At 54.4% G+C, this 26,913-nt stretch overlaps 1 protein-coding gene across 10 annotated transcripts; it reads right to left on the bottom strand.

Annotated features, from left to right (window-relative positions):
• Positions 1 to 225: 225 nt before the first annotated feature.
• LOC122392992 (kelch-like ECH-associated protein 1B) lies at positions 226 to 24,119 on the bottom strand. 10 transcript variants are annotated; one of them, XM_043388419.1, is made up of 12 exons: positions 24,059 to 24,111; positions 23,915 to 23,945; positions 22,561 to 22,835; positions 22,177 to 22,341; positions 20,968 to 21,117; positions 20,558 to 20,837; positions 9,592 to 9,825; positions 7,897 to 7,938; positions 7,408 to 7,576; positions 6,363 to 6,568; positions 4,138 to 4,314; positions 226 to 1,501 (listed from the first exon to the last, which is right to left on the bottom strand). In XM_043388419.1, exons 3-12 carry the CDS (start codon positions 22,831 to 22,833, stop codon positions 1,284 to 1,286), a joined length of 1,914 nt encoding a protein of 637 aa, XP_043244354.1. In that variant the 5' UTR covers positions 22,834 to 22,835; positions 23,915 to 23,945; positions 24,059 to 24,111; the 3' UTR covers positions 226 to 1,283. The 10 variants fall into 10 exon arrangements, with proteins under 10 accessions (XP_043244354.1, XP_043244355.1, XP_043244353.1 ...); XM_043388420.1 differs by having other exon boundaries at positions 24,067 to 24,111; XM_043388418.1 differs by having other exon boundaries at positions 24,063 to 24,105.
• Between the last annotated feature and the right edge of the window lie 2,794 nt (positions 24,120 to 26,913).

Here is a 26,913-nt window from a genome sequence, read left to right as displayed (position 1 = left end):
GGCATGCCCACTTTTAGGACGCCAGTAACCATTAATCGCAAATCTTCAGTGTGGATACTACTGCAAGTCTAAATGGCGCCATATCGCGAATAACCTTTCGGCAAAAGTAGTTGTGAGCTTGTGACGTTTTAACTTTCCACATGTCCTGCTCCCGTGTCCTCTAGTCACATAGATCACATCCATATCCTATTGCTGACTGTCCGGCGTCCATAACAAAAACGGTAGTTGTCATGACATAACGTGTAGAAATAACACTGACCCTCATATAATAAAAGTGCGTACATATTACGGTCATACACAATGTTCACACGCAGACACACAAGTCACATGGCCGAATATCGCCCACACAGCACACGCCTGCGCCACCTTACCGACGCTAACTCCAGAGATTGGTCCGACCCCGTCCACCGCCGACCCGCGGCGTCACAGCTGATCAGCGCGGCCCCACCAGCTGAGCAGGCCGGCCCAGGCACACTCGCCGGCCACCGGTGCCACCCGATTTGGCACAGAACAGGACACAGCCCGGCGGCCGTGGCGGCACGCTGGTAACGTTTGATTCTGAATATACGCGCCATTTGCACAGCGTCTACCCGCGGTAGATTCGCTAACGGCAGGTGAGGGTACCGCTCTCCAACTAGGTAAAGAAAGCACCGAGACAGTGCGCCGCCCGGCGGCCATCACACACGACGGCAGGGTAGACCGGGCTACCCGCCAGTGGATGAAACAACTATAAACATCTCATAATTCACCACCAATCACGATCGAAAATCGGCCTAGACACTGCTGAAATACCTTCGCCCCGCACGGTGCCGCACTGCACCCCGAAAACAGCTGAACAAGCTTTGGCAGCGGCCACTCTGGTCTCGCGAGATAGCCCCGACCAGATCACCTCAGCTTCCCGGCGCCGCCACGGCGCGGCGGTGCGACTCGTGTGCAGGTCTCACCGCCACCACTCTGAGCTCCGAGCGATCCGCAGAACGGTGGCCGCCAGGGCCGGTCCGTCCCTCCTCTCCGTGCGGCCAGCCGCCACCTATTGCACAGGCCGCGCCGCCACTGCTCAGGTACACCCGTATATCACCAGCCACCGACCAGCGGCCGCGCTCCGCACCAGCGACCCGCACTCAGGGCACCAACCACTCACACGTCACATCCCGTCCGTCCCGTACAGGGCAGCCAGCGCCCTCAGTCGGCCCGTATCACAGATGGCGCGCGGAGCCCGGCGGCCGCCTCCAGTCCAACGCCGGCCGGCCGCGCGGCTCGCTCGGGTCGGCGGCGGGCCGGGGTCACCGCGGCGGCTGCGGCTGCTGCTGCAGCTGGTCACAGTCGGGCCGACGGTGCCGGTCCAGTAACGAGGGGTCCGTGTGCGCGAAACAAGGCCGCACAGACGCCGCCGAGACGTGGCCCGAGCGCGCCGTGGTCATGGGCGCGCAGGCGCTCCATGCGTCTCGGGCCGGGTCGTACATTTCCACCGTGCTGACGAACTGAGTGCCGTCGAACCCGCCTGCGGACAGATGGGGCCCGTCAGAGAGACGCCACCACAAAAAAACAGCCACCACAACGTCCTCAGCACGGTCAAAGTCCATAGCACACATTGGTGTATCATACCCGAGTGAGTGGACCAGCGCAATCACGAAAAACAAACCGCTGCCGCCCTTGTCATGCTGACGGACGGGCCCGCTGCAGTTACCATGAGCGGGACAGCGGCGCGGAGCGTTTATCAGTGTGTATGGGATAGCAGGTCGGCCGATAGCGGTGCAATGAACCTGCCTAGTAGTTTATCTCTGCAATGAGGCGAGCTCGGAGAAATGACAAACACTTGACACTGAGGAGGCCGTCGGGCCGTCCACGGCCATTGCCACACGGTACAAATACACTGCCGACGGCGCTGCCAAAGGTCGATAGTTCCACTCTCCACAGGCTGCATTCAATTGGATAGAATACAGTAGGCGATATTATTTTTATGTGTAAACAATAAATTTTAAGAAGTAAGAACAATGCCAATAGATGATTGACGATTCGGCGAGGAAAATTAGAGTGCGATGCCATGACTGCAATTTTTATGCCGCCAACTTTATCTCCCGCAATTAATAATATGGTACGTTTCCCCTGAAGGTCTCAGCCCGGCTATCCACCGCCGGAATGACCAGTTCCAGCTCACGCCACTTCCGACGGCCGCCGCACTGTGGGGACTTGGCCCCTCCTAGCACGACTTTACTCCTGCGGCGGTACGTCACAGTCAACTGACCGCCGCGGCGCCGGGCAGCGCGGCGGAGCGCTGGGAGCCACGCGACATCTTCTGCTTTGATGTCTCGTAGTAGCTGTTTGGGCAAAATTGGGCAAAAGATAAGAGTTGATTCCAATGCAGAATTTATGGGAGAATATTTTGATATGTGTTTCCACACGTAACACCGCGTAACTCACTTTGTAAGGCTATGATTTGCCGAGTCAAATCGCCGAGACGAGTGGCATATTAACATTTTTTGTATTTCATTCAAAAATCATACCTACCTTTGGATTATGTTTCCAACTTTTTATGCATATGCTCGTATTCCTCATTAAATACAGATTATAAAAACATGTCGCAACATCGAATTGGTGCTTGATTAAACGAGTGAGCAGGCGTTCCGTTGTCATGTTATTTTTCGCCTTATCCTAGGAGCACGGTGCTAGTGAGCTCAACCCATCACTTTGTGACGTATTTTGATGTATAAGTCATCATTTTTAAAGCGATTTAAGGTCGGATTCGGATACACTGGACAATTCTGCGTAAAAAGAATATAAAGGAAGTGTAAATCAAAATACTCGTATTTGCCACTTATGTCGTGCTAGGATCGCAAAAGTCCCCACGGTGCGCCGGGCGCGGCGGACCGGCCACTCAGGGTCGCCGGCTCCCGCAGTCCATAGTACAGCGGTCCGCCGGCCGGCGCGGCGGCGGCGCCCCTCCCACCCCGGCACGCACATCACACCACCGCTACCGGCCGGGCAGAGGAGAGAGGAAGGAGAGAGAGAGAGAGAGAGAGAGAGAGAGAGAGAGAGAGAGAGAGAGAGAGAGAGAGAGAGAGAGAGAGAGGAGAGAGAGAGAGAGAGAGAGAGAGAGAGAGAGAGAGAGAGAGAGAGAGAGAGAGAGAGAGAGAGAGAGAGAGAGAGAGAGAGAGAGAGAGAGAGAGAGAGAGAGAGAGAGAGAGAGAGAGAGAGAGAGAGAGAGAGAGAGAGAGAGAGAGAGAGAGAGAGAGCGGCCGGACAGAGGGCGCAGAGGTGCCGATTACGGCGTCACAACAAGCCAGGTGAAAGTCACGCTCACTGGGCGGGTTTGGCCGGCCGGAGTGGCCCGGCCGGGCTCGGCCAACCTCCAACTCTGCTCCGGCTCCAACACAGGGCCTATTTATCCGTGTGGGCGCCCGCCGGGGACCTAACCGCCCGGATCGCTGCCCAAAGTGGCCGCTCGCGTGACCACTTAGCTTAGGCGACGAGTGTGGCGGCGCTGCCGCTGACACCTCGCCGTCGGGCCAGCATATCTTTAAAAAAACCTCCCAGAAGAGATTGAGATCAATATGTTGGCACCTCAGTGCGCAATAAGCCAGCCTTCACTCTCAGTGCGTCTGTACTGAGTCAGCCGCGAGCCCCCCCCCCCACCCCTCCTCCCTTTCCCACCCCCGCGCCGTCGCCGAGTCCCGCCCACCAGCAGCTGATTGCCCTGCTGGGGAGCCCTGTGCCGCCGGGTCGTTAGTTTATCGGAATATTCTGCGGCCCTGGGCCCGGCCGGCACTCTGCGCTAGTCCCCTGACATTTCGGTGTCAGACCGGGCTCGTCGCACTAACGGGCCTGAAATGTCGCGGCGCCCGCTCACACGCGGGGCGCCGCGTGTTTCAGGGCCGGAAGGATAGCCCGCAGTTGGACACAATGCAATATATGCACACAACTCACCATGTAGTCAGAGTAAGTGCGATGAGTGTCATTCAGCACTCTTCCTTCAGGACAGTATGAGCTTAATATCGATATTTCACATCACTACCAGTGTAATCAGGATTAACTCACAGCCATCATTCTGCATCGGGCCCCGTAACATTTCGAGCATCAGTTACATTTTCCCGCGCCCTCGTAACACCTCCACCGGCCTCCACCCCATCTGCCACCTACCGAACGCGTAGAGTTTGCCCTCGTCCACGGTGACGCTGAGGGCCGACTTTGCTGACGGCAGGGGCGTCACCATCCGCCAGGTCCGCGCCTCCGTGTCGTACCGCTCCACCGTCCGCAGCTGCTGCGAGCCGTCGTAGCCGCCCACCACGTAAATGAACCGGTCGATCACGCCGATACCTGCGGGCGGGGGCGGAGCGGGTCAGGGCGGGCGGCGCCGGCTGGGTCAGGTAGGGGCGGGCTGGGTCAGGTAGGGGGCGGGCGGCGGCAGGGCTGGTTCAGGGCGGGGGCGGGCTGGTTCAGGGCGGGAGCGGGCTGGGTCAGGTAGGGGGCGGGGGCGGCGACCCTGACGAGAGGGAGAGGAGCGCCCACTCGACGCTGACACGGCTGGGCGCGCCGCTGCAACACTGGGAAGGTCCAGTGACTGTGATGATGACATGCATGACTCGTCTGCAATGCCTTTCAGATAAAGTACCGTTATACATGTACAGCGCGCGAGAGGCCCACACATTACAATTTACACCTCTGTATTCGTATCGGTAGAGTATACTGTTCCGCCGCGGGATGCTGCATGTTATGCAGAGTGTAACGCAGACGTCAGCGGGCCGTCACACGGGACATCCGTCACGTCACGTCATGCCGGCGTCCAGCGCCGCCAGCGAGTCCCTGCGTCACGTCACTGACTCGTCAGCCGTCGTCACGTGGCCGCGCCGTACCGGTCGTCACGTATCGCAGCGCAGCGTCACGTCAGCCTCCGTCACGGCGGGCGAATGTGCAAGTCACGGGCACGGGCGCGCAGTCGGCGCCGCGGCGATCCCGGAACGGCTGCAGGCCGGACGCGCAGCCCCGGCCCACCAGGCACTATAATAGTTAGCCTTGCACGTATGTAATTTCCGTGATAACTGATAACGGCTGCGCGCTAGCACACCAGCGCTTCGGCAGCGTAATGTGGCGAACGACCGTTTTCCAGCATGCTGTTCACGGGTATCAACTAAAACGAATTCAGCTTTTTGTCGCTGGCTCGCACGGACATCGAGTTGGATTGTTTGCTATGAGCTAAAACCAATATTGTAAGAGGTGAATTATGCCCCGTAATCATAAGTCCAGCTTAGAACAGGCATAACACATGGTTCGCTAATCGCCAGGCGTTGCGCTGACGTGTCGATTTTGTTGCCGGTGCCAAATGTTGGACAAGGTCACACTTTTCCTCAGTTTCAATGACGCACCATCTCCATACGTCACCGTGCAGTCGGCACAGGACACGCCAGTGTCCCCCAGTACAGCGTGTCTTCCAGCGGTGGCGGTTTTCAGTCCCGGCGCCATGGCAGAGTCAAGCAGCGAATAAATACCGAATGCCACCGAGCGTCACCAAATGTTCCCGCGAAACGTCACGATAAACTCACACCATAACCACCGGCCATTAGTCGCACCAGCCTGCCTAACCGCCGAGATCCGATCGTCGTTCTCGTGTCGCCAGCTCGGCCGTTGATGACGCCATCAGTTTGCGGCGTCACGAGGCCGTTCGGCGGCGGTGTCGCGGCACCTCCTTCCCACGGCGAGCTGCCGGCGGCCGCCGCGCAGCTCGGCGTTCAAAGTCGGCCGCGCAGCGCGCCCGAGCACGGTGGTGAGCCAACCACCGACGTGGGCACAGTCAGCGTTTTCTGCACTCGCACAGGGAAGCCCCAGCTGCGGGACCGGCCGGCCGGGGGATGACTGGCAACCCGCCCCGGGGCCCTCCGGCGCGGGCCAGCTCAGCAGGCATACCTCCACCGGCCGCCACCGACACAAAGGCAGTCCAAGCCGAAACAATGCCGTGGCTGCCGAGACATACCCTTTCGTGTTCGCCTTTTTTATGTTTACATTGCCAAAATATCCCACATTCTAACCTATTTTTTGCAATAGGAATCGACCTAACTTTACCCAAAACTACGGAAATTGCCTTGCGAATATACGCCACAGTACAGTCTATACAGCAGTTCAAGAAGCAGACCCCGGCAACACACTCCAAAGTCCACATGCGGTTGCCCCGGGCCAAAGCCAGTTGACTTATCTCACTGACCCCCTAATCCATTAATCTTCACTAACCCCACCATCCCGCCGCAGCAGCCCCGCAACAGCGTCCTGCCCTGCCCTGGCAACAGTCGTTCGCTGCGGCTCTGTGGCGCTGTTCGCCAGTCATGCTTCATCAGCGGCCCGGCGGCGGTCCGGCGGTGGCCGGGAGCACTCACCTACGCCACTGCGCGGGGTCGTCATGGGCGGGATGGGCGTCCAGCTGTCCTCCTCTGGGTGGTAGCACTCGGCGCTGCGCAGCCGACAGCAGCCGTCGTAGCCGCCCAGCGCGTACATCAGACGGTTGACCACGGCCACGCCGAGGCCGGTGCGCGGGGTGGCCATCGGCCTCAGCTGCGCCCAGAACTCCCGGTCTGGACAGTACCTGTGGGGAGGGGGGGGGGGGGGGGGGTCAGTACTCCCGGTCCGATGGGAGGGGGTCAGTACTCCAGGTCCGAGGGGAAGGGGTTCAGTACTCCAGGTCCGGACAGTATCTTCGGGAGGGGGGGGGGGGGGGGGTCAGCACTCCCGGTCTGGACAGTTCCTGCACGAAGGGGAGGGGGAGAAGATGGATCAGTTACAATAAGGCCAGAAAGACAGCATCTCCGGCCCCTTTGCTGATGGGGAGGAGGGTCTAAAAACAATAATTTCAAAGAAACTTTGCATCCTTCAATATACAGCCTAGGCTTCAGAAACACGCAGCCCCAGCGAAAACGAGGACCGGATTCCAACAAAACTACATCTTATCGGACACTCGATAGAAAAATAAAATAACGAAATAAATAGAGCTTCGAAAGCGGGACAGCAGCCTGACGTGGCGTTTATCGATATATCGCAGCCATCTCTCCCATCCATCATCCCACCAATGCGGTTTGGGCCGCGCCGATAGGGCCGCGGGCCGCCGCCCGCCGGTATCTTGGACCGCCTGTGGCCCGTGACGCCACGACGTGGGAAGGCCGAGCCGGGGACACCAGAGGAGTCCTGTCCTGCCGCGCCCCACACCGACGCTCACGGCAACGCTCGCTTTCTTCCTCCGTGTTTGTTTTCCTTTCCAAACACCAGTGTCTTTCCCGCAGCTCTTCACTATTTTCCAGTTCACATCCTGTAGTGTACACATTCCTCAGCACATCCACTAACATGCTCGTCAAACACTCTCGTACGTGAGCGCTTCGCCGGTCTCCATCCCTCTCCCGCGGCGCACCCCTCTCCCTGCGCGACACGCACCTCTCTATGCTGCTGAGACACTCCTGCCCGTTAGACCCGCCGACGGCGTACAGGTAGCCGTCCAGCACGCCGACGCCCAGTCGACTGCGCTCCACCATCATACCGGGGCAGGTGCGCCACGTGTTGCAGATGGGGTTGTAGACGTCCACCCGGTTGGTGTCCTGAACGCCTGGGGGTCGGAGAGGGGGGTCAGTGGTGCTGGGGAGAGGGGCGGGGGTGGGCGTTCAGCGATGTAGTGATTACACGATGGTATCTGGATACAGGGGACACAATGGCGTTGGGGCGATTTGTGTGTGCGTCGCTGGTGAGTGGGAGGGGAGGGAAAAGAGACGATACACATGCGGGTTTACATTTTCGACGAGAAGCGGCAGAAACATGCATTACACATGCGTTAAACAAAGAAAGCCATTTTCCCTGGTGGCTGCGGAAGTCAGCGGGTTTGTCCATGCACCCAGCAGGCTGGTTAGCAAAGGTTAGTGCCCGTATTACCTGGCACGTGTGCAGTGCGTCCCTCGTCTCTGCTGCCTGCCGCTGCCGATATCAAAATCAAGTGCAGCGCCGTTAGCGATCTACAGGTCAGCCCAAACATCCATCTCCAGCCAGCTCATCTTGTTACAGTTACGGCAGGAAACGGCAGCGCACAGCAAAACGTGACGTCACTGGCTACACCTCCCACCCCTCCCGACCTTCCCCGGACAACTGCGATAGCCAGGCGTTTTAGCAGCATTAAGCAGAAGAGCAGCAGGACGCGTCAAACAGCACTCTGGTATGCTGACATTTAAAGCTTTAAGCATTACTGAGCAGCATGCAGTGAATATTGATATGACAGTATGTGCGGGTAAAGCATCGTTGGCTCACATCAGCATGACAGGATGTGATAGCTATGCTCCCAAGAGATCAGCGAGATACCACAGATACGACAGACAGGACGACAACATATTGCGCATGTGTCGGGCAGCGGAAGGAATGGGGGGTGGGGGGTACAATTTACCGAGCCACCAGCCCGGCTAGTAACGGTCGCTCCAGACACCACTGGCAGAGGTTATCCCCGTGACGTCATACAGCCGGGCCACTCGGCCAATCAGAGGCCGGGGTTTGAAGGCCGGCGATTCCCAGATCCGTCGCAAATGTCAGTGTGACGTAACACAACAGGAACTGAGCGTCACACCTTCCTGGGAAATGCAGCACAGCTGTCGACCCGGCGGCCGAGACCGGTGGGGTCTGGTGCATGTATAAAACCACTGATCGGTCCGTCCACGCTATACGCCGATGTCGGGCATATGATAATTGGCTCCGCCAGTCCCTGACCCAAATATGTGTGGGCGTTTCTATGACGTTTGCTGAACTACGCACTCAGCTGCGCGGCAGCGACCCGACCTTTCCGCCGCCGCGGCCGCGGCGCCGGCGCGGCAGGGCGACACGCCTGTCTCGGCCCCAGGCGGAGTGGCCCGCGCCGGCCCTCTCGGCCCCCGGCGGAGTGGCCCGCGCCGGCCGCTACACGGCTGCGTATCGCCCGCACCCACCCCGAATGTAAACAGGTCGTCTGCACCCCGTCGACATGCCAAACAGCCGCCGGCCCGGTGTCACTGGCTCACCCCCTCCTGCCTGCCTCCCGCGGGAGCCGATCGGGCGGCTCGGGCGCGCCGACCGTGACTCGGCAGAACTCGGCCGCAGTGAGTCAGCAGAATTGCGCGCCGGCCGCGCGCTGCGCCGCCGGCCGACTGGTTTGTCGACTGTTCCTGTTCGCAGTCGGCTCAGTGAGCTGACCGAGCTGGACCCATCGGCTGCAGAGACTGACCGGGCCCACCACGCACCGTGCCGGGGCTGGCTCAATAGGCGACCTCACGGCCACTAACTCAATGTTTTTTTTTTTCCAGGACTGGGCATAGGTGAGCCGATACGGTCCCCGATCTCGCCTCGCCGACCGGTGAAATTAACTACCTCGCAACAAGGTTCGACGTAGCGTGTCATTCTACTGGTTCCTAATATCCCGCACCATGTGCCCAGTTTGGGTTCCCCATTTTGGACAGGATCACTGCACCAAGCCAGACCAACCAATCACACGTAGCTAGCAGCTAAAAATACGTCGAAGCGCACCGCTCCGTCCCCGGCCTCCACCGCCCACCAGCCACCAAAGCAGCGGCCGCGCACACCCGTCCCACACTGGTCGACCCCTCTGCCCACCTGTGGTGTTGTTTTTCCGTCCGCCGACCACGTAGAGCAGTCCGCCCATGAAGGCGCCGCCGAGCCCCGAGCGGGCGTCCGGCAGGGGCGCCAGCTCGTGCCAGTGCCGGTCGGCCGGCGCGAAGCACTCCATCTTGTCCAGGCTGTAGCGGAAGTAGCCGCCGGCCACATATATGAGGCAGGGCGCGTTCGGTGTGCGCTCCTTGGTGCCGGTCGGCTTGTGTAGGCTCATCTCTGGGGAGAGAGGGGGTGGGGAGTTAGACTGAGGTGATCAGAATCATCTGTTATGAGCAGGCATCGGTAGGATTGTGATTGCAGGATTGCAAAATCCTGATTGCATTCCTTTTTGGTGGATTGCACCTGGATTTGAAATCCATTCCAAAAAACAGGATTTGATTGCGGATTGGATTGCATCATACTTCCAATTTTTGCAATCCAATCCGGATTGTGTTTGATTAGTGCTTTGAAATGGTTTGTTGCGATCGAAAACTATGAGATCGGCTTCATCGGCTAATGTACTTTGCTATTAAGGGCTTTACATCGAAACTTGAAATAATTTAAACGCTTTTAATTTAAACGCTCAAAATAATATACGCTGATGAACTACATAGGAAGGGCAAAATTACGTATTTGAGGGCGAGTTTTAAAAATATAAAACACTGGTTGGGTAGAGGTTTAAATGTGGGGGTGTTTGAGGCAAAAAATATTTCCCATAAAATGCCTGTGCCTTAGATAGGAATTACTCGCAAGACTAGGTACTAGAAATGGGTGATTTGGGGATGGAGGCACGGCCCTATGCCCCCCTCCCTCCTCCAGATCCACTAGTGCACATAATAATACAACAGGATTGCAAAAAAGGATTGCGGATTTGATCACAATCCAAGTGAAAAAAGGGGATTGCGGGTAGGAATGCAATCCACTTCAGCACTAGGAATGTGGATTGGGAATGCAATCCTTTCAAAAAGGATTTTACCGATGCCTGGTTATGAGCCAAAACCGAAACCGAACTAACGTTTGCAGAGTACCTAAGACAAGACAAAATACGGATCCTACCCGTGGCAAAAATCATACAAAATACAGGAGCGAAGGCTGCTTCGATTGGACTTTTATTTTTTTTGCAATAAACCATCGTTTCTATAAAGATTGAAAACAGCCTGAGGAGGTCGCATTAAAGAAGAATTATTGAGGATGTTCGGCTGTTACGGCATGTGATAACGTGTGATTGAAAGTGATAATTACGAAAGACGCTCGGTGCTGTTCGATGCCACGTGACGGTAAGATAGCCGTGAGATAGCGGGCCGAGAGCACGTGATCGGCTTCCTGAGAGTACCCACGGTTTGACGACACACTGACCGCCGGACGGCCGACAAACCATACCGTACGGCGGCCGTGCAAAGTTCGATAGCGCCCCAGCAGAGAGTGGACTTTGGATAGTGGTCGATAGGATTCCGGGATCAAGATGCTGAGCACCGTAAGGAATGTCAGGAGTGGCCCAGGTCACACGCACTCAGTAACCTTCGCTCGATGGTGAAATATGTAGATACCCACCTATCTACGGGGTCAGGTGTGCCAAAGGGGAGGGAGGTGAGGCGTCTCTCGTCATGGGGAAATGGAACTTGACGGCCCTAAACGTCATGGCAACCATTTTCATTTTCTAGACCAATAGGGTAGACACTTGAAAAAAATGAATGCTTTAAAATAGGTAACCGTTCTTGTCTACGATATGTAGTTCGTTGTCCCAAAATTACATAATCCTTAAGTACCAGTAAAACGCCTTTTGGGCGAAGAACGAGCGAGCGAGATAGTGAGCCCTGCACGTGCGGAAGGGCGAGAGGGTACTTCCAACGGGCTTGTGCAAAGCACCCTTCTAACCGGTCGCTAGCGGTGTGCCAAATTTGAACGCAATTGGCCCAGCCGTTCCTGAGATCTGGAAGCGGCATTCTGCACGTGCGCACGTGCAAACGGGTCCAAAATGACTTTTGCACGGCCCCCTTCTAACCGGTCCCCAACCGTGTACCAAATTTGAGAGAAATCGGCCCAGCCGTTCTCGAGATCTGGAAACGCCCCCTGCACGTGCGCACGTGCAGTAGCACCCTAACCGCAACACATGGGAATGCATTGCCTGGTGGGTGCCTACCTGTATGCCAAGTTTCAGCGAAATCGCCCCAGTAATTATTACCGAGCAACTGAAATGGGAACAAATTTGGCACCTCTTCTTTTTGTATTTTGCACGTGCAGTGGGGGTCACTCACATAGATCAAGAGTATCCGACCTTTGGTAGAAGGGATGCAGCTACCCTATAAAAATTACCGCAAGACAATCGCTCAAGCCGCTGCTGAGATTTGGGCCTCTAAAAAATCATTACTTTTGCAAAACAGCTTGAACACCCTTGACTTTTCACGTGGCACGTGCCACGACGGTCACTGAGATGTATCAAAAGTAGTCAATTACGGGGTAGAAGGGATGGGGCCAGACATGTGCATGGATCCGAGTGATGGATCTATGATCTCAGTGGATCTCGAAGCAAAGTACAGGTTGGGATCTATGATCCCACCGGATCCGGCGTGAAAAATACATCTTGGATCAATGATCTTATATGATCTGACGATTATTTAAGAACATGGATCTATGATCTGAGTGGATCCCACCATGCACCACATTTGAAACCATGTTTTAAAGGGTTTCTAATGCCAATAAGTGACACAAAACTGTGGATTATGACGTGTTATCACATAAAATCACTAAAACAGAACGTTTTTGAGTTGAAACAAGTGCTTTTTTGGGATATATGTGTTGACAAAAAATAAGTGAGGATCTATGATCCCACTGGATCTCAAGCAAAAAATGAGACTCGGATCTGTGATCCCTACGGATCTCTCGATAAATTACAGAGCTGGATCTATGATCCCGTCGGATCCGAGATCAGGATCCGTGGGATCAGATCCCAGATCCATTTTCTCGGATCCATGCACATGTCTGGATGGGGCTACCCAGCAAAAAAGACCGCAGGCCAATCGGTCCAGCGGCTGCTGAGATATAAGCCTCCCAAAAGCGTTACAGGCCGGGCCGGGCCGGGCCGGGCCGGGCCGCTCATACTGAGATTTTTCCGTTATATTGAAAAGACTCGCTTCGCTCGCTGCGCTCGCTCGCTCGTAATTACACGATAGATGGCGTTTGCCATCATATCCCATCGAGTCTCCGAGTTCTATTTTTGGCCTGAAGGTCCCCGCGCGCTCCTGAAGGCCAATTCCCGGTTCAACGCTGCCAGTCATTGCACTTGACAAGAGCGTAGGCACTAGGCAGCAAAGGCGCAACGTGCACACATGAATGCACACCGCACACTCATTGCTGAGGACCTCAGATACCGAGCTTGGGTGTCGTGCGCAGCGCATCCCGTTCACTACCTATCACTGATTGAGCCGCGCGTCGGCGCAGCTTCAGATCACGATGCGTTACAGGTGTTTCTCATAACCGTAAATCATACGCAACTTGCATATCGGCTCATAATTCATCTTCAGTCTAACACAGAAACCATGCGAAACAATTACGAAGCAAACTATTACCTCTAAATAGTTAAATACAGTGTGCGAATCTTCGGTCCAGCTACGCTAGACGCCTAGCTATGCTAGGCGTATCAGTTTGACAATTGTTAGCACTACTGGAAAGCACCATCTAAAGAAGCGCTTGACACTCCTGGTTTGTGTGCTGTCAAACAGCCTGAAGTGGCCACGTGGTCACTGTTTACCTGCGGCGGCTCGGCGGAACCCCCACACCCATTATCCCGGTGACGGTGCTGACTGGACCGTTTGCGCCGCACGGGCCCATTGCCAGGGGTTCCCAGGGCGAAAGGCGACCAGCGTCAAACGCTTGAGCGCATGTGCTCGAGCGCTGTTCGAGTGGCATTATGCTAATTGACCGTGACTTGCCTCGCATGATGAGAAATGAGTGTGTCTGGAATCCCCGTCAGTGCGAGTCATCGTTTCGCGGGTAAGGCCGTCACAGCTGTTAGTTTCGGGGTAAACTAACCGACGCAGGACGTGACAACTGACAGGGCGAGCCCAGTCCAGACCCGTCTGCTGGCCCGCCGGGCGGGCGGGTGACAGACCAGCCACATGCGAGACACGTGATAACTGACGGCGAGCGGGCACCAGAGAGGAGGGGTGACGGGCCACGCCGCCGCCGAGGAATGACCTGTTGGCGGGGAGGAGCAGCGCCGGAGGCGTTGAGCCGTGCGGATATTTACAACCCATTGCATACGCGCACCTCTCATCCGAAAATGATCACAAGACAGAGTTTCAATGCGGACAGACAGAACAGACAAAAATACGGACTCAACTTTGAAACCAAAGGATTTTGTTCTTAACAGCTTTAGTTTACACTTTACAAGGTAGAAGAAACAATTGCGGTATCGGCGTTCGGAGCCCCATACAAAGCGTCAAATCACATAACGGATGCAGACAAAAGGGCAGGAGCGAAATACCAGCGGGCTGAGACCAACAAAGACGGCTCCTATCGTTTCGCTGAGTCACTGTTACAAGCGAAGCGCGACGACGAAAATATTCCGGCTCGGTACAGCTATAAGGATGACGTGGGGAATGGACCAAAAGGCGAATTACGAATGTTTACGAGGCGAGTCAAAATAAACATCAAGTATAGAACACAATACGCAACTCGAGCTCAGCGGACCTATTCTAGTGGTCCAAAGAGGAGGCATTTGTGATCCCATTGTACACTTTTGGCACGTATGCAGGGTATCTAAGAGGGATGAGCCATTATGAAGTAATTTCCATCACAGTAAATTGGAACGAATTCATAAATAAAATTCTCACTGGGTTAGTAGGTAGGTAAGCACTACAGCCATTAATATTCGTAGCTCGCCAATTCTCCAGCCTGCATTTTCTGTCATCCCTTCGTTTCCGGTGTACTGTTTCTACCAGCCTGACACGAGGTTACACACGCGTTTCACCATGAGCCCGCGTGTTCAGGACGCGCAGGTAAACTGTCCCGCCGGCCTTCCCGCCTATCAGTCGCTCGTTGTCGTCGGCGTCCAGTCATCCTGAGGGCTGTTCACGGACCCTGTGTGCGGTCGGACCGCACACAGCCTCGAAGCTCCGCCCACTGCGTCCCTACGTCAGCCTTCCGTCACCGTACACAGCGATCGCTGTGGCCGGTCGGGACTGGCCACAGCGGACCGTCCACCGCACGCAGCCGTGACGTCAGAGCCGCCTACCCATCCCCTACCCCCACGCCTGCTGGACGCACCGCACACACCGCACGCAGCAGTGTGCGGTGCCCGTGAACACTCCTCTGACTCGATCAGGGACCAGAGGAAACCAATACAACAGCGGCCCGAGTACAACCGCTCACCCGATGGCTAACTGACTGACTGTGGCATCCAGTAACAAAAGCCGGTCCCTTCTATCATCCCAGCGGGTCCCCCCGTAGGATTCAGCTGACCTGCCTCATTACCACACACTCAGGAAAACACTGTAATTTCGGCGGCGCTGACCGCTCCCACTGGACTTGGTCCGGGACTGTCCCCTCCTGTCCGCGGCAGACAGGCCTGGACAGCATCAGACGACCTCGGCACATGTCGGACGGTCGGTCTGTCTGCCTGACGGCACCGCCAACCACCTCCGGCCACCTCCGCCGCCGTGAGCCGGAGCCGGACACAGAATCACTAACTCACGCTCAGCCGGAACCCCACTCAGCCATTAGGCTACAACACCTTGCAGTTTATTGCCCCGGGACCCGCTGGGCCATCAGGCTACCGACGTCTCCCAGTGAGCCACCCCCATCCATTGGGTCATTTCTCTCGCAGTCGACAGCCGCCGGGTGACCTTCGTCCCCGGCGCGTTTTACTCGCCGCAGTGTCTCATCACACCACGCAGCCGACCTCGGCCAGTGTCCGTAACGGAGCCGGGGTCGCCGCCCACACGTTACAGATTCTGCGCCACGGGATCCGACCGCCGCCCGTCACTCGGGGGGTCACGACGGTCCCTCGGGCCGTGTCAAGTCACGGGCGTGGAGAGTGGTGGACGGGGCGGGCCGGATGTCTGGCTCCGGGGACGACAGAGGTGTCCCCAGGGCACCAATCTCACCTCCGAGTCGGGTTTACCGGGGAGGTCGGCCGGTGGACCGGACCGACAGCTCCACCCCGCCGTGCTGACTAGGCACCTTCGGGCCGGTCGGTCGGGCGGATACCACACTGATCGATCGCACCGACCGGCGGAGAGCGAGACCGGACGCGGCTGACTGATTGGGCGACGTGGGGTGTGGACAACAAAGCAAAATCCTGGGAATGGCGCGGTAATTGCCATACGTGCTAATGATGTGAGCCCTACAGACCATCAACAGTTCATGTGTAGAAGATGGGGTACCTTTCCCCATCGACCCCTCAACTAGACAGCGAACGCTGTCAGTCACACGGCAAAGTCTGGGCACCAATTTCCATTCCTCACAGTACGACCGTCTTCAATGAGATAATTTTGCCGTTCGTTCGCGACCTGTACAGGACTTTGCACATTTATACGACTGGGTCTCATACGAAGCGTGCGTGTCCCAGCGCTGCATGAGTTCGCCGAATGAAGTGTTTACGGCGAGCGGGAGCAGAGCGCGGCTCGAACGCCACAGTCTGGATGGGCCCTGTAGCGAGCCAGCGCCACCGACCCTCCGCTCCCCGGCAACAGTAAAAATACACGGAATGATTGACAAGCGAGGGGGACGAAAAGTATCACAGATTCGGCAGAAATTTGAAAGCACACCAAAAGAGAGTTGAAAGACCATTCTAAAGGTTTCGGTATTTCAGCACGGGAGCTGACCAGTATGTATTTTGCATGTGTTTTTTTCCGCGACCACATATCACCGCCTGACCTACAGAGGGATGCTTTAGTAGGACGGCCAGCATCTCATAAAGCCCCAGCAACATAGCCACATCCCTTGGAACGCATTCAAAATGATGATTGGGCTTAGGGGCCACGGAATTATAAATGGTCCGGAATGACCCAAACAGTGCAGGAAGTCGCCGGTCCGCAAGCTCGCAAAGTACGCCATTCTCACCGAATCTGATGCATGCTAAGCCGATCTGGATTTGCATGGTGCACATGTCCTGGCGTCGTCAGATGATGCAACGGTGCCGGTCCGGGCCGGGGGCTGGCTGGCGCCCCGTGCTGCCGGGCGGGGCCGGGCCGGGTGGACGGCACCGGACCGGCACCTCCACTCCACCGGACACGCAACAAACATACCGCCACATCCACAGGCTGGAGGGACTTACATAATCACTCAAGTTACCATTTCTACGCAGCGAAAGAGTTCTGAAGTACGGCAATGACGCCTGGCCTTGAATGACTCAGGTAGATAATATTCTCAACGCCAAGGCGCCCGCGAACGTAGTATACAGCATGCGAATACTAGACCGCACCCACCGAACTCGGTCGAGCGCCGGCAGAACAACAGACCACCGGCCAGCCCAGCTCGCTCGCTCTGTGCCCTCGCCTCCCTCCCAGCCGCTCCGTGGCCCCGGAGACGCGGGCCGTCCGTGTTTTATTTCGTCAGCTGACCACAGCGGCGTTGAGCGGATCACACTGCCGCGCCCATAGCACACACAGGCCGAACGGCGGAGGCCAGTTGCATCAGGGCCGCGCCGGCACTGGGACGCGGGCAGCGAAGGCCGGCGGTCAGCAGTCGGCCGCTCAGCGCTCAGAGCAGAACAGCAAGTCACGCCGCCGGACCGCGATATGTGTCGGACGCTAATGAGCCACTTGCCTCGTACGGATGAGAGCAGAGTGAGGTAGTTGGCCGTGTCATCGCAGCGGACACGTGTCGACCGGAGGATAGTTAGCCTATCGCGGTATATCGCAGCCCGCGCCGGTCAATGTCGACAGTCTTTAGAATACCAACAATCACTTCAAATGCTGCCATTTTGGAAAACACTTCATCGCGTTTCTCGCTTCCCCCCCCCCCCCCCATTCGACACAGTTAGGGACTGCTATAAATATTGCAACACCTTTTCTTATTCAAGCCTACCTCAGGTAAAACATGCTGACATGCCACTTCAATCCACAGCCATAGTGACACGAGATAAATTTGAATGAACCATTGAGTAGAAACCCTTCTAAACGCGGCCCACCCATCCACCCTCGCCACCACAGTCCACCGGCATGACGGTGCACTTTGCTCCCCACCGGCAGGCGCTCCGCACGCGCCTACCTCCCCGGTCCGGCCTGTTCACCTCCCAGACGAGTTACCTGTCCCCGCCTGTCACATACGGACACAGAACAGGCGGGGGACGGGGCGGCCGGCCCGGGGAAAGGTGTCCTGCCGCCGGACCCCGCCGGGCCAGTCGCCGGGTGCGCGTGTACCTACCCAGCGGCCTTTGAACGAGGTCGGTGGTTGGACGAGGAGGGAGGAGTGTCACACGGTACCAACGTGGCAGTCGCGTAACGCTTCATCACAGCCGGCTCACCTCACACGCAGCTGAGAACACGGATCCGCAAGTTATCCAGCCAAACTACTCATGTGTGAATACTAAGGCACAGCGCTATCACCCCTAATAACCAGTCAGGTGTCCTCATCCTCACTAAACCGTCAGTGGCGGTGTCCCCCCCCCCCCCCCGTTCGGGGTCGGTCACAGATCCCAGCGCAGGTCGCACGGCTGTCAGCCCCCGCCGGGCCGGTCTGACCAGCGGTCTATCCGGCATGGCCACATTCCGTATCGTATGGAGACCTTTCACAATAAGACGGGTGCTGTCCACCGCCCAGGGCAGTTCAAAACGCACCCTCAACGACAGCCTCCTGGAAGCCAGAGATACGAGAGCCAGGAACTGGTTACTGGGGAACTCAGAAAACCTTGAGTTGTAGGGGAGATAAAACTCCCCAATCCCCAGAATAGATAACAGAAGACCCAGCTTTACCTGCAGACCCAGATTTTGTCCCCAGATTAACGCACAGGCATCACGAGCATATTGCCTAGTCGCCGTGAGCATTAGTGTCCCAAAATTATATTTGGCTTGGGTGTCAGAGGGGAATATTCGTCACTTTAAAGAGGGCTGAGAGTGGAAAATTGCCAGTTAGAAGAGTACAAAAAAGAGCAGAAAACAGATATCAACAATTACCTAATTTGCGAGTGTTGGAGGATGTGGGAGCTGCCTTCAAAGATCATTGAATCAAATATGGAGGGAGGTACAAAGTGCACGCAAATGCTCTTAATTAGTAAACTAGGGAGTAAAAAACCGCTCTGGAAAATTGGAGGTGAGAGTGGAAAATTATTTTTATTTGGATGTCACTTCCCACCCAAACTGGCAAATTTTGGGACAAAATTTGGCTAGTTTGCTCACTGAGCAAACTAGCCGTCGCCGTTGTCTTCGCTCTCCGTCTGTCGATACTCGATCCCACCAGTCACAGCATATCCTGGCCAATGTCCACGCCTTCCTGTTCACATTTTCGTCCAGCCTAAGACAAGGGAGACTGCGAATAGCTCCGGAAATGTAATCGTCGAGAAACAACGGTTCGCTGCTCTCAAAACGTGGGACAATGAGTCCAATTTAAAGGCAAATACTGGCCACGCGGCCGGCCGCCACAGCCCTGACGCCGGCATTGTTGGTTTGACGGACAGCCGTCACGGTGAGGACGGCCTTGGAACGTGGCGCGCGCTGTAACGGTTTCCGGGCCGCGCTGCCATCTATAGCGCTCAATTACCGGACTGCGCCTCCCAAAATACAGCTCTCGCTAGCCTTTGGTATCACCCACGGTAGATTCAAAGCAAACTGTGTAGCGATATCGAGCCCCGGACGTGTACTGTGGCTCGTCCATACAGCCGAGCCGGCAATGACGAGGACATGACTTTGCATTGGCCGGCGGCCCCATTTCTTGCTGTCCACCCACACGTCAGCAAAAATCTTAGGCAGCAGCCCAGCAATCAATATAACACCTACTGCCAATATCAGGCACTCGAACAGCGTGTTTGAGTGGCACTCGAAATCTGACAGAAAAATCGGCAACCGTTTCGACATCTCTGAAACCTTCAGAAATCAGCCTTCAATATCTTTAGCAAATACAGTCACTGTTGATTTTTCCCCAGAGAAGCGGTCCAAGCGCTGAGTCCACGCTGCTCTCAGCACGCCCCCCCCCCCCCCTGCTGAGGGGCGTGGCGGGTCGGTGATACGGCCGGCCGCCGCCGGCGTCTGACGGCCATGGCAGTCACAAGGCCGATCAACAGGCGGCGCGCAGTCGGGCGGCGTCCTGCCGAGCGGAGGTGCACGGCGCCCGCCCCGGCCCCCGGCACAGGATACAGCGGCTACCCCGGCCCAGGAACAGCGGCCATTCAACAATGACCAGCGGCGCAGTCTGGGTGATGGCATAGAGGACGGGTGGCGCATTACTGGGATGACGCGGGAAGCACACAGGCTTTTAGCATTAAACTGTGTATGCATGAAAAACGATGACGTTTTCGTTGGCTCTAACCGCCTACGTGATACCCATCAATCAACGTCTTATTATCCTGCTCTGCATTATGACTTGCTGAACGACTGATTTCCAAAAATCGCATTCTCGAAAAGGAAGTATGCTGTTCAATACTTCCTTTTCATCCAAGTTCCGGCCAATATGACGATGGTTGCACTGTGCTGCTCGATTAAAAGGAACCAAGGCTGGATGCATAAGCCGTCTAATTACGTCATTGTACGGAAAAAACCTACTAAACAACGAACCTCCATTGCATGTTTACGCCGCGCTAACGGCGGATATGGAGGCTTTGAAAGTGTTGGTATCCAAGTCGTCAGCACAAAAACAATTGTGCTAAGTCATGCTGGGACGAGTGTTGTTGTCACAAACCGGCGGAAAATTTTCCTACAGTGCATTCCCAAGTAGTCACCCGGACGGACGCACGACACGAGAGAACATCCCTCTCGGTCTCACCCACCCTTGAAACCCATACGTTTCCGTTTTACCCCGGCGGCGGGGGACCCACCTTTGAGCAGGCGGACGAGGTACTCGCGGCACGGGTCGTGTCCGCGCAGCAGAGGCTGGTTCTCCAGCTCGTCCTTGAGGTAGCGCGCCGGCAGCAGCTCGCACCGCACCGACTTCATGATGCACTCGAGTTTGGGCCGCCGGGCCTTCTCGTCATACATGACCCACTGCAGCACGGCCTTGTATACGTCCCGCTCGTCAAACACATTCAGCTCGTCGCGGTGGATCAGCTTGATGAGCTGAGACGGGTTCAGCATCAGAAACTCCTCCTCCTGGGCGATCTGAAATCGAGGCGGGACGGTCAGGCCGGCGCCGGAGCCAGACACGTCATACAGCCGCCAGTGATTAGTGACTGTGCGTCGGAGAGGCCTGCTGTTAGCCCGCCGCCGTTCTGTTAGCGCCGTTCCCTACCTGTGTAAAATGCTGCTCGATAAACTGCGTGGCCGTGTGTAGCAGCTCCATACAGCCGTGCTGCTCGGCGAATGTCGCGATACCGATGGCGTTGCTCGGCTCCAGCTGGTTCTTGAGGAAGTTGCAGCACACTTCAATCACGTGCTGCATCTGGAGACACAACAGTGGGACATACAGTTAGTGGAATAACACGAACACCCTCGATAGGGAAAAAAACGAGCGAAAACGCATATAAACCGTAAAACGTCCAAACATGAGCAAATATGAGTGAGGTACTTGCAATAATGCGAAGAGGAAATACACAATCAGTTGCCGTAAACCAACAGGCAGTCATAGGTACTGAAAAGATGAGGATGCGCTCTCCAGACACTTCATCAAGTTTCTCTAAGAGATATGCTGGCCCTTAGCTTTGCATCACTACTGGCAAAGTCCGCCCACGCCACCATAGCAAGTCAAAGTGCGCAGCAAAACACAACATCCATGTAACAATGACTAAGGGATAACCATCGGAGTCGGGGCGGCGGCTTATCGCGGCCGGCTCCACAGCGGGCGCCTGGCGGGATCGACTGACCGCGGCAACAGGTTTTGCTGGGCCAGCGAAACACATGACGTCACCGGCGCTACACAAGTTACAGCGCAGCCATGACCGCCAAACGTCGACGTCCCGGCCAGTCAGACGGCTGTTCTCAACCACGGGATGCCATATAGGCTATAGAGGCAGCTGATTCATATGATAACGCCTTCCATCGTTCAGTAACAAGCATAATTTCACACGATATGAAAAAATGTGCCGAGTGGGTAATATGATGTAGCTATTGTTTGATGTCATCCAGCGAATCGGCCTTTTACCCAGTGTGCCCGTAGTGTCCCAAAATTTGTTGATTTGAGTGGGAAATGACATTCACATACAAATCATTTTGCACTCTCATCTCTAGTTTTTAATGGCATTTTTACACTCTAAATTTTACCAAGGAAAGCATTTGCATGGCTGGTCGTTTTACATCCTACACTTTACCAAACTTGTATAGAAATTAATGCTATTGATCCTGAAACTTCCTCTCTTTTCGGACCTTATCAGACTGGTGATTTTCCACTCTCATTCTCCATTTTAAAGAGGAATTTTCCCTCTGACACCCCAGCCAAAATACAATTTTGGGACACTGGACTAGAACAGGTCTTGCCATTCATTGTACCGATCTGTTCGCCCACCTGGAACATGGTGGCGGCCGGCAGCAGCGCGCACACCGTCTGCTCGTTCACCGTGATCTCGCCCGTGTAGGCAAACAGCAGCAGCCGGCTGAACGTGTACGAGCACACGCCCTGCAGCTTGATCGAGCTCATCGAGCTCTCGCGCAGACCACTCGTGAACATCGCCTGAAAACGAATGAGGTCGTAGTCAAAGCCGTAATACGGACCCGAGTGTAGAAATGGCTCTGCGTATAGCTACACAGATAGGACGGGAAATGGTACAGCCTGGAAACATTTACGCTCGACAGCGCATTCATACATCTATGAAAACTGGGAAATCATGTTGAAATCCAACTATCACAAACCATTGTTAAATGTACTTTACACATGTGTGGGTATATTCACCTTGAAATAGGGACTGGCCGCCGCCAGCACGAGTTTGTGCGCCCGAACCTCCTCACTCTCGAGTTCCAGAATGACATCCGTCAGTAGACCGTCACCGCGCATTTTGAACATGGTCTTAAATGCGTCGGTGAGATATTTGGGCATTTTGAAGTGCATCTCTCGGGTGCACTTGCTTTCTACCGACTTCTTCGGCTTGAAGCAGTTGCCGTGACAAGGCTTAGCAGCCTCTGTGGAGCCAGTGGCCTGGCCATCTCCGTCGCCGCGATCACTCATTGCTGCAACAATCGTGCATCCTGGTGAATGTCCGAGCTAACATTGAAAGAATGTACATTGTACAGTCAAGGAATTTGAAAATACTGATGCATTAAAAGATCACCAGATGCCCTTTTTGCTGGCTAAAATGCATGATCAGTAGGTAAATAGGTAATGCACTTGAAGCCAAACCACTTAAAGAGATCCAACTAGAGTCACACGCATGCATCAATGACAAACACATGGAATGCTGAAATGGGGATGTGCTTGAGATGAATATTCAATGGTCTGCATGAAATCATAAGAAGTAGGTATTAATTTTTTCATTGGTTCAGTCTATTTCACTTGCACAAAATGACACTAATACCTTCCACTATGTGAGCATCTACTCTGGTGAGGATCTAAAAGAGCACAATTATGAGAAGTGAGTTTAAGGTTAAATGCTGGCTGCTGGAAGGATTCAAGGAACCAAACTAAGAATGATGAAATAGGCGATACACAGAAGAATATATGACAACTGAAATACAAAAGAAAAAATGAGGCAACAGCAAGCAAAAATGCAGGAGTGGAAGCACTAAGCAGCAATGCTAAATGCAATAAAGTGAGCGAAGACTGCAACAAGTACCTGCATTATTTCACCATCTGTAAAAAGGATGGCTATAACTGCTTTTGCACTCTCTAAAAATGGAGAAACTCACAAAATAAAACGTGAAAGGAAAGAACACATCCTTCTAAGCTTCGATAGTAATTCCACACCGACACATCAGTACTTGGATAAAAAAGGACACAAAAAGAAAGGAAAATAATACCTATGATACAAAAGGACAATTTTCAAATTGTCCTAATCCATTGAATTTTTATGAAAAGTACCTATAAGAATTGAAATTGGCCAATAATTGTTACTGCAGCTTCGAGGGTTATAACACGCAACAGCTGTGGTGACTTGGACTCCCCAACATTTATGATTTGTGCCTTGTTGTATTCATTGATGTTAACAGATCAATATGATATAATAATTATTTTGAAAACGAAGAAGATAATATATCATAAACATTTTATAAAATGATTCCGCATTCGCCTGACTTATGAAGCTTCATCTCACCAAAATTGATAATGCAGGCTGGTCACAGCATCTGGAACATTCAAAACATATGGAAAATGTGAGTTTGAAAATTCCGTCAACAATATTATGGTCACAAATGTATTTAAAGAAAATACAAATCTTGAAATGAACAAAAAACCATACCTACACACCGAGGGCGCGAGCGCACCAACCCTGACGAAAGATAACCGCCGACTGGCGGACTGGCGCCAGAGCGCATTTCAAGGACGACCTCTCAAATGATACACAAAAGTCTAACTAAAATCGCAGAGCAAGGCAAATGACGTCATAGGAACAGAACTATTCTTTGATTGATGCGCTTGGTTGCGCTTGGTGCCTGTTGTATTTGCATTTGCATTTACATTTGAGAGCGATCCATATTCCAAATCCGTGGTGATTAAAGGGACCCTCCCACCTTCAAAAAAGTTTATGAATTGGCATGAAAGTGATGTCGCTCGGTTCAGAAAGAGCGAAAACGAATATCTACCAAATTCATTGACCTCTATACTTACCTACTATGCATTTCAGACCCCATGAGACCCTGTTTTTCGGCGATAATTTCTCCAATTTTTGTCCAATTAGCTTGGAATTTTGGCAGACGATGTTTCAGCCCAAGCGCCAATTTTTGTCAATATGGTCAAATATCAAAATTTATATCAAAATTTATCAAATATCAAATATCAAAATTTAGAGCACTTGTCGTTGGCTCGTAATGTTAATCAGTTTTTGCACCCGGATAGAGGCTCGCTTGCTGCTGCACCGGATTGGATAGGAGCGCTGGCCAATCACGTTACGCCGTGCTCAACTTGACTCCGCCCACTGGCCGTGACCGCGATGGGTCTATGCCGCTTCAGTCGCGGTGTCAGCACCGCGGAGAGATCGCGGCGGGACCGCATACTGGAGACAAGTGAAGCTGGCAAAGTTGTTTCGGGACGAAAGCCAAAAAAATATCCGCTCGAGGGCATTTGATGTCCTCTTTTCCTTATTTTGGTATTTAAACGTAAAAGATCAGAATCAAGGTAGGATCTATTGGAACGGAACCGGCCGTAGAAGGAAAGATAGATGAACTCTTGGACTCTGAGCATTTATTTAAGCCGGAGTTGCACCTATCTCATCGTCAGGTTGGGTCTGGTCACTACGCGATTACCTATAAGATCATGCGTAAGCCTCTGCATGATCCAAAAATATTGATATATTTGGCAGCGTCAATGAATGTTTCTGAGGAAGCGCAGAAAGCAACAAAGTAGGATGAAGAGTCTCGGACACGGCCGATTGCCTGGGGCATCGCTCCAGCGAGACGACCGTATTCGTGATTCGTGAAGCGGTGCGGGGCGCCGGGTGGGGCAGAAGCGTGATGTGTCGTGTGGTAGAAATTCAGGGCTGCGGAGTCGATGGATTTTAGGGTGACTCCGACTCCGACTCCGACTCCGGCTTCAAAAATCGACTCCGACTCCGACTCCAACTCCGACCCCGACTCCGGACGGTTCTATTAAAATCCATATCATGATATTGAAGTTCATAACGGAGATGTTTTTATCTTGCCTGAAACCATCCCTTGTGCGTTCCAAGGCTATGCGTTGCAATTATGCATTAAAAAATCGGGAATTTATTGTTGTTTATTAGAAACAAACATTTACCAACATACAGGTTACAACGGATACGAAATAATGCACAGATACCTAACGCTAAAGCTCAGCTAAACACGATATAGCAGAGCACTGGGTCACACCGCGCACCAGGTAGGGAGCCAGCTCTGGGTCGGCCAGAGGATCCCGGCTCAGAGCGAGATCTTGTGTTTCAAAATTTGCCTTCATTTCCTCGTACATTTTTCTGTACTTTGCCAGGCGAGTTGAGATTGGACTGATGGATTTTGGGGGTGATGGCGCTATATCGTGGTGGCCGGTTGGTGTATGGTATGCTGTAAGTGTGTCGTGACTTTCAAGTGGAGATGGTGCTGATGCTGAGTTGGGTGGAGCTGGTGAAAGTGTCAGAGGGGGTGTGAGGGAGATGTTGCGAGTGTCATGTTTAGTCTGTTGCTTCTGTGTGTAAAGGAAAGCTGGTACACGGGGTGGTAAGGCGGAGTGGGCGGGGCTCACAGTGGAGGAAAAATAAGCAGAGCCTCTGATTGCCACTGCGTTTCCGCGAATGATGGCAATAGAGATTTTTTGCCATAACCAAGCCGTTTCGCGCCTCTCCCCGGTCACTGATGTGATCCTGCGGCCGAGTTCCTGGACTAGGCGGATGGCACTGGGGCCGGCAACGCCTGATGTTTCGACCGCAAATGGAACGAAGAGATACTGGGCTGATAAAGAGGCATACCGCTGTACCTTTCGATCCTCGGCGGCCCGGGCCGCTGATCCCGGTTTTATTGCCGATTTTGCCAGGCTGCTGTCAGCAAAGGTATCGGTGCATGTCGCATCCCAGGCTAGGCATTTTCCGCCTTTAAAAGGGAATGTGGTAAGCCCGTCAGGACGCTTGCCGTCACCTCTGTCAAGTCCCGTGGGCTCGAGGACGGACGGGATGCCAGATGCAGCGAGGCTGCGCTTCACCAAATCGTTAAGCTCAGCGTGGCGGGGAAACCGACCAGCACTTTTGCTGCAGGATAGGGCGTGATGTCCCAATCTGTCGACCGGGCAGCTACATAGGCGACAGACATGTGGCTCACATATAGGGGCGCCAAGACGGAGAGCTACCGCTATCCTAACAGATTCCGGGTCCAAGAAGAGGCCAAGGCTGGGGACCGGTACTGCTTGTAGCCATGCGGCTGTGTGAGGCTGGCAGGCGGCAAGTAAACGAGCTCTGTGGACTTGATTTGTTTCGCGGAGTAACTGTTTGCAGCTAGCCTCCGATGCCAGGTCGTCCCAAGCCCTCTGCTGCCCTGGTGTAGAGGGGTCGGGGAGGGTTGCCTCTCCGATTAAAGGAAGGAGTCGTTCAAGAGCGGGTTTTCTGGCCAGTATGGCGTCGTACCTGTCCCCTTGATTGCTGAGAATCGAGGATAC

Source organism: Amphibalanus amphitrite, unplaced genomic scaffold (assembly GCF_019059575.1).
Source record: "Amphibalanus amphitrite isolate SeventyFive unplaced genomic scaffold, NRLGWU_Aamphi_draft 000510F_arrow, whole genome shotgun sequence".
NCBI lineage: Eukaryota > Metazoa > Arthropoda > Thecostraca > Balanomorpha > Balanidae > Amphibalanus > Amphibalanus amphitrite.
The sequence above is the reverse complement of the archived record's forward strand: the minus strand, read 5'-3'. Positions and strand labels throughout refer to the sequence as shown.

Coding starts and splice junctions, on each gene's coding strand:
- LOC122392992 (XM_043388419.1), bottom strand. CDS start 22,833: ATGAGTGATCGCGGCGACGGAGATGGCCAGGCCACTGGCTCCACAGAG. Junction 20,838..20,967: donor TCGAGCAGCATTTTACACAG/GTAGGGAACGGC, acceptor CCTCGATTTCAG/ATCGCCCAGGAGGAGGAGTT. Junction 7,577..7,896: donor ACGCACTGCACACGTGCCAG/GTAATACGGGCA, acceptor TCCGACCCCCAG/GCGTTCAGGACACCAACCGG.